The 7970-nt window shown below is 38.0% G+C and overlaps 1 protein-coding gene across 1 annotated transcript; it reads left to right on the top strand.

Annotated features, from left to right (window-relative positions):
* Nucleotides 1-5787: 5787 nt before the first annotated feature.
* On the top strand, nucleotides 5788-7662 carry LOC109236779 (transcription factor PRE5-like). Its single transcript, XM_019402993.1, has 2 exons — nucleotides 5788-6152; nucleotides 7250-7662. The coding sequence occupies exons 1-2, from the start codon at nucleotides 6027-6029 to the stop codon at nucleotides 7400-7402; spliced, it is 279 nt and encodes a 92-aa protein (XP_019258538.1). The 5' UTR covers nucleotides 5788-6026; the 3' UTR covers nucleotides 7403-7662.
* Nucleotides 7663-7970: the final 308 nt, after the last annotated feature.

The following is a 7970-nucleotide window of genomic DNA, read 5'->3' on the forward strand; positions in this document are numbered from 1 at the left end:
TAAAGATGGGAAGGGGAAACATGCTGCGAGGAATATCATGTACAAACAAAATCTCAGTAAAGAAGTGAAAGGAACACGGAAATTCAACTGTAAGCAAGAATAAGGAAATCAAAGACAAGTGCACGGCATCACCCTTCGTGCTTTTACTCTCGTCCTCACCTAAGAATCAATATAATCGGCACGACATCACCCTTCGTGCTTTTACCTCACATAATCATGGCACGGAATTATCCTTCATGCATTATCACTCATATCATGGCACGGCATTGTACATCGTGCGGCACGACATCACCCTTCGTACTTTTACCTCATAATATCGGCACACATCACCCTTCGTGCATTAACACTCTCAAAATCATACACGACATCACCCTTCGTGCTTTACACTCTTCCTCACCCAAGCAACAATCACAAAGCAATTTGGGAAAGGGAATCAATAACATCACAATAGAATTCCGGCAAGGGAAAAATAGCATAACAACAATATCCCGGCAAGGGAAACAATATCATGAGTAATAACATCCCGGCAAGGGAGATAATATCAAAAGCAATAACATCCCGGCAAGGGAGACAATATCATAAACCTCTTCTCTTTTCCAAATTTACTTTACAACTCAATTCTCAACTTGAGCCAACGCACTACAATGTTCAATTATCAATAATACTTCCACAAGCCTTGTTCAACAGTAGAAATCATCATATAAAACATGAACAATACAAAACGAAGTCACAACAATCATAGTATAAGACTCACGGGCATGCTTGACACCGACGTATGGATACTCGTCACCACACCTATACGTCGTACTCAACAATTAACACTTAACAAATAAGACACAACTCCTAATCCCTCAAGCTAAGGTAGACCAAACACTTACCTCAATGCCACGAACACAATTCAAGCCTCAACCACCTCTTTACCTCCCGATTCCACTTCCAATTCGCTTGTATCTAGTTACAATGTACTTAACGATATCAATAAATGCTAAATGAATCAATTCTAATGCGTGAAAATAGGTTTTCTAAAGATCTCCCCAAAAAGTCAAAAATCGACCCCGGGCCCACATGGTCAAACCTGAGGTTCAAACCAAAACTCGATCACCCATTCACCCACGAACTCAAAATATAATTTGTTTTGAAATCGGACCTCAAATCGAGGTCCAAATTCCCAAAATTTAAAAATCCTAAGTTCTACCCAAAATACCCAATTTCCCCCATGAAAACCCGTGATTTTGGATTGAAATCATGTGAAAAGATGCTATAGATTAAAGAAAATGGGTTAGAAATGACTTACAATTGATTTGGAGAAGACCTTTTCTTTAGAAAATCGCCCAAGAGAGTTTAGGTTTTGAGAAAGTTTGAAGAATGAAGAAAAATCCATCTAAGTCCCAATTAACTGCTCGCAGATGTCGCAATTGCGACAGGAGCTTCTCAATTGCGAAGCTCGCAAATGCGAAAAAGGCTTCGCATTTGCGAACCTGGGCATTGTCTGCTAACCCCGCAATTGCGAACCTGGGCATTGTCTGCTAACCCCGCAATTGCGAACAAGTTGTCGCAATTGCGATACTGGCCCTCCCCTGATGACTTCGCATTTGCGAAGGGTGGTTCGCATATGCAAACACTGACAGGCAAGGCTTTCTTTGCAAATGCGATCAAGCTCTCACAATTGCCAAGCCTGTTGGGCTCGCAATTGCGAAGCCTGGCCTCGCAATTGCGAGATCAGAGCCTGCAACACGTTTGAACCTGCAACAGCCATTTCTCTAAGTCCAAATTCACTCCGTGGCCTATCCAAAACTCACTCGAGCCCTCAGGGCTCCAAACCAAACATGCACGCAAGTCCAAAAATATCTTACGGACTTGCTTGTGCAATCAAATCATCAAAATAACATCAACAACTATGAATTAAACCTCAAATTCATGAAATCACTCAAGAACATCAAAATTTCCAATTTCCCAAATAAAGGTCCGATTTATACTAAACAAACTCCGATTCTTACCAAACTTCACAGATTCAACTTAATTAGTATTTAAGATCTGTTCCGGGCTCCAGAACCAAAATACGGGCCCGATACCATCAATTTCAAATATCTTTTCATTTCCAAAAACACTTATAATTTCAGTTAAACAATTTCTTTCAAAAATTCATTTCTCAGGCTTGGGGCCTCGGAATTCGATTCCGGGCATATGCCCAAGTCCCAAATTTTACTACGGACCCTACAAGACTGTCGGATCATGGGTCCGGGTCCGTTTACCAAGAATGTTGACCAAAGTCAACTCTATTCAATTTTAAAAGCCAATTTCCTTATTTTACTTAGTTTTCACATAAAAGCTTTCCGGAAATGCGCCCGGACTGCACACGCAAATCAAGGTGAGACAAAAATAGGTTTTTAAGGCCTCGGAACACAGAATTTACTTTCAAAACGAGTGATGACCTTTTGGGTCATCACAATCAATGCACTCAGTTCTCCCAGTCACTCAATCCTCACATTTACTCATTCCTCATAGTCACTCATTCCTAACAGTCACTCATTCCTTCCACTCGCACTCGCACTCGATAGGTACATGCGCTCAATGCTTATAAGTCAGACACCAGAGGGGCGGATCCTGCCTAAGCGCTAAAATAAGCCAATCATGGCATGAATCAATAAAAGTTTGCTGCGGCGTGCAGCCCGATCCCACAAATATCCTCATAATCAGGCCCTCGGCCTCACTCAGTCATCAATCTCTCCAGTCTCTCAGGCTCATAATGTCATGAAAATCAACCCAAACAATGATGAAGTATCAATAAATGGCAATAGAGTCTGAGATATGATATGCAAATGATAGATGTGACTGAGTACATAATTATAAATTAAGCAAGTAATTCAATAGAAACACGACCTCTGTGTGTCCCAATAATACCAGCATATAGTCTAAGCATGATTTCTAACATAAGTCGCAGTTCAGTTTCTCAAACACATGGTGAATACACGGAAAATGACAATATTTGACTTCACAGCTCCACGGAATCAATTGAATCACAATTTTCACGGTGCACACCCACACGCCCGTCACCTAGCATGTGCGTCACCTCCACACCAATCACATAACACATAATTCATAAATTTTTACCCTCAGAACCAAGCTTAGAAGTGTTACTTACCTCAAACCGTACAAATCTCTACTCCAACAAGCCCTTGCCCCACGAATCGGCCTCCGAACGCCTCAATTCTAGCCACAAACAATTCGATACAATCAACACGAGCTATAGAAGTCAATTCCATATGAAAATATTAAATTCTTAGTCAAAAGTCAAAGTCAACTCAAAAAGTCAATCCCGGGCCCACGTCTCGAAATCCCACAAAGTTAACAATCCGAAACACATTCAACCACAAGTCCAACCATACCAAAATTACTCAAATCCGATCACAACTCGACCTTCAAATCCTCAAATCAAAGCCTAGGAAGTTTCTGCAATTTTTCCCTAATTTTTCAACCCAAATCACTAATTAAATAATAAAAACAATGATATATTCATGTAATTTAACCAAAACCGAGTTAGAATCACTTACCCTAATTGAAGACTTATATTCTGCCCAGGTGACCCTTTTTCGCGAACGCGGAAAGCGCCTCGTGTTCGCGAAGCACAAAACTCAGCTGCCCAGAAATTTACTGTACGCGAACGCAAAAGCTCCCATGCGAAGGCGATGCTTTACAGAACTTGGCCTATGCGAACGTGTCCCCCTGATCACGAACGCGAAAGCTAAGGGCCTGGTGCTCAGCCTGCCTCCATCTTCTACGTGAACGCGAGTACCTCATCGCGATCGCGATGCACATCATCCCCAGTCCTCTGCGAACGTGTTGCTATCTTCGCGAACACGAAGAACAAATTCTCACTGTCTCCAAAATACTCTGCGCGAACGCGTACAAGGAAACCAGCACCAGCAAAATAAGCAGTCTTCCAAGTTCCGAAATGCGTCGAACATGGTCCGAATCACACCCGAGGCCCTCAGGACCTCCACCAAACATACTAAGCATTCCTAAAATATCATTCGGACTCGCTCTAAGCGTCAAACCACATCAAACAACACTAAAACCACAAATCACGCGTTGATTCAAGCCTAATGAATTTATGAACTTCTAACTTCTACATTTGATGCTGAAACCTATTAAATCAATTCCGATTGACCTCAAATTTTGCACACATGTCATAGATGACAATGGACCTATTCTAATTTTCGGAACCAAAATCCGAGCTCGATAACCACAAAGTCAACTCTCGGTCAAACTTCTCAACTCTCCAAACTTTTATTTTTTTCAATTTTCGCCAATTCAAGCCAAAACCACCTACGGATCTCCAAATCAATATCCAGATACACTCCTAAGTCCAAAATTACCATACGGAGCTATCAAAATCATCAAAACTCTATTCCGGAGTCGTATACACATAAGTCAACATCCGGTCAACTCTTTCAACTTAAGCTTCCAACCTTGGGACTAAGTGTCCCAATTCATTTCGAAACATCCCCAGAACCAAGCCAACTACCTCAGGCAAGTCACATATCAACAATTGAGCATGCAATAAGCAGTAAATGGGGAACGAGGCTACAATACTCAAAATGACCGGCTGGATCGTTACACTTTTATTGATCTGATATTTTAATTTAACTATGTGATTTCACTTGTTCAACCAAACATGACAATGGAAATTATTAAGCAACTACATAGTAACAAGAAAATAAGTTATTATAATTACTATATTGTGTAATTGCTAGGGTGTGCAATTACTACCCTAGTAATTACATTACAAGATAATTACAAATGACTTTTCAAACAGACTCTAATAGTTTTCTCACACGCACACATATACATTTCATTCGAATATGATAGTTGAACCCATTAAAAATAATTACTGCAAAAAATAAATTTTCCTAATATGAAATTTATTTTTAATAAGGTAAAAAGGCAGACCAACATTTCATGTTATAGTTTTGTCTTTTAAAAGTGTGTTTGTATGTGTATATATACTCTATGTCTAAAATATTGAATTTAGTAAAATAGAACATAGACTATTAGTCAGTTTGGCCAAGTTTCTAAAATTTGAAAAGTGATTTTTTTTTTAAAATGCCGTTCCTTTGATTAATTAATTTGTAAAGTACTTTTGAACAGTAATTAGTATTTGGCCAAACTTTTTAAAAAATACTTTAAATATATTTTTCTCAAAAGTACTTTTGGAAAGAAGCTATTTTTTCTGCTTCTCAAAAATTGCTACTGCTTCCACTCAAAAGTACTTTTGTTTTCTTCTAAAAACTTGGTCAAACACCTTAATGTTAGGAGAAAAAAAAAATACTTTTAGCCAAAAAGACATTTGACCAAACATGCTATATATCATGCACGTCAAAAATATTGAATTCAGTTAAACCAACGTAACATATACGGTAGTAATACGTAGCAGAAGTTAGAGGAGAGCCAAAATTTGAAACTTATGAGTTTAATATTTTAATTCTTTTAAGTTACTGGATTTTAAATTAATAATTTATGCATAATTCAATAGCTTTTCAAAACAAATATAAAATTTGGACAAAAGTTACTAGGTTCAGTCGAACCCATATCCGTTGGGTTCCGCCCGTAGCAGAAGTATAGTAGAAGGAAGTGGTAGTTTTATGAGCTAGAAAACATTCACAGTGACTTAAGAGGAAGGTTTCCTGGGATGCTTTTTCCCATGCAATTGTCTTCTTCACATCCAACATCGCTGTCTATGTTTTTGTACTACTCCTATATATCTCTCCCCCACACTCTCTCTCTCTCTCCTTCTAAATTTCCTTTCGTTGTGGTCCTTACCCTCCTTTATAACTTGATCATCATTACCACTTTTCTTCCTGCAGGTCTATTTTCTAACTACCAGTACGCCTTCCTCTTTACTGCTACACTAACTGCTTTACTACTACTACTACCACTTCCCATTGTGTAAGCTGCCATTCAAACAAGCTTTGAGCCATTAATTTGTACCCCAAAAAGAAAAGGCGAAAATTACTAGTAGGTGAAGAATGTCAGGGAGAAGGTCGAGGCAATCATCAGAGGGGACGTCGAGGATTTCAGATGATCAGATCATCGAATTGATGTCCAAGTTGCAGCAACTTCTTCCTGAAATTCGCACTCGTCGCACCAACAAGGTTATCATTTCTTACATTTTCTTTCATGTTTATGTCTTCCCTCCATGTCAATTGTCATAAATATGCAGTTCGTTTGAATATTTGAGTCGTAAAAGTCTTGTATACAAAGTGCATAGAGACGTCAGAGTTTTTTATAACAGGATGCAATGCCGGTAAAGTTGTCTTCGTGTGACTTATAGGTTACGGGTTTGAGCTGTGGAAGTAGCACTAATGCTTGCATTAAGATAGACTGTCTGCATCGCACCCCGGGGGACGGACCTTCCCCGGATCATGTGTGCGGAATGCTTTATACACGGGACTGGCCTTTTAGGAGTATATTTTACTATATACATATTATTTTTTGTAAAAAAAAATTGTTATTTATACATATTTGTGAAGTTGTCCAGAGTCGGACCGAACATTTAGCCGTATGGATCTCTAATTTGTTTGCAGTGCCGTTGGTTATACTTGAAGGAAAATTTTCGGCTAGTATAATGTTCATCAAGTACAAATATTAAGATAAATTTAGTCATACTATACTAAAATTGTAAATAATTTTTACATATAAGTGTAATTTAACCTTTAGTAATGATCAACTGCCTTATTTTAAATCTAATCTTATGTCTATTGGGAACTCCGAAGAGTTCCAGTTTTACATATCCCAATTTGATTTCCCTGAACAAAAAAAAAAACTTGGTATGCATGGTGGAACAGTGAATCGCCGTACACTATTATCACACTGATTAAAATACTAGCATGGTTTCTATCGCTTTTTAAGTACTACATCTGAAAAGAGTAAAAGTTTGTCGTTGAAAAAGAGAAATTATTATATATGTTCATAATGTTTACGTCCCAACTCCCACAATGTACAGGAGCCAATTTAGCATGTAAGTCAAAATTTGACCTTTTTCAAGATCTGCAACACCTCGTTCCACAAATTAAGGCATGTTTGATTTCGTGCACTAACGTTAATTAATGTTGCCTATTCTCTCACATCACGAGAAATATTTTCATAAAATCTCGCGCCAGTTATCCTCAACGGTTATCAACCATGCGATCTCTGTAGTATTAATCAAAGAATTTGATTGATGTCTCATATACTGGTTGATATATTGCAGGCATCAGCATCTAAGGTGCTTCAGGAAACATGCAACTACATAAGAAACTTGCATAGAGAGGTGGATGATCTCAGTGATCGACTTTCTCAGTTGTTGTCCACCATTGATGCTGACAGTCCTGAAGCTGCAATCATTCGTAGTTTATTAATGTAATTTTCAATTTGTTCATCATATATATTGAATAGACGTATTCTACTACCTAGTTCTTCGTTTCTGATCTTCCTCTCTAGGCTTTGCTGGTCACTACTATTAGCTAGGCCAATCTCATTAGTTAGCATTTAGAACTTAAATGTGTACGTAGTATATATTGGACCTAATATATATAATTTAATTTCCCCTTGCTTATTATATGGACACGTGCTTGTAATGATGTTTCCCTAGCTTAAATAATAAGATCATGTACTTGTGCTCAATTTGGAGTGCTTAAGTTTATATTTTTTATTAAGTAGATCTGCTTCAAACAAGTTGGGTTAGCTATAAAAATATATTTTTTATTCAATCCAGGCCACACAGTAAAGAAACTTAATAATAGGAAGAACAAAATATACATACACCAAAAAGGAGAATTGATCAGCGTGAAAGTTATCAATTAATCACCCTGAAAAACGTTCTATTGAGAATTGATCACCGGAAACAAACAGAAAAATGAATACATTCACATAACTTCGTGGTATATATACGAAGATTAAATTAAAGAAAGAAGAATGAAGGGATGGAGATG

Source organism: Nicotiana attenuata, unplaced genomic scaffold, assembly GCF_001879085.1.
Source record: "Nicotiana attenuata strain UT unplaced genomic scaffold, NIATTr2, whole genome shotgun sequence".
Lineage (NCBI taxonomy): Eukaryota > Viridiplantae > Streptophyta > Magnoliopsida > Solanales > Solanaceae > Nicotiana > Nicotiana attenuata.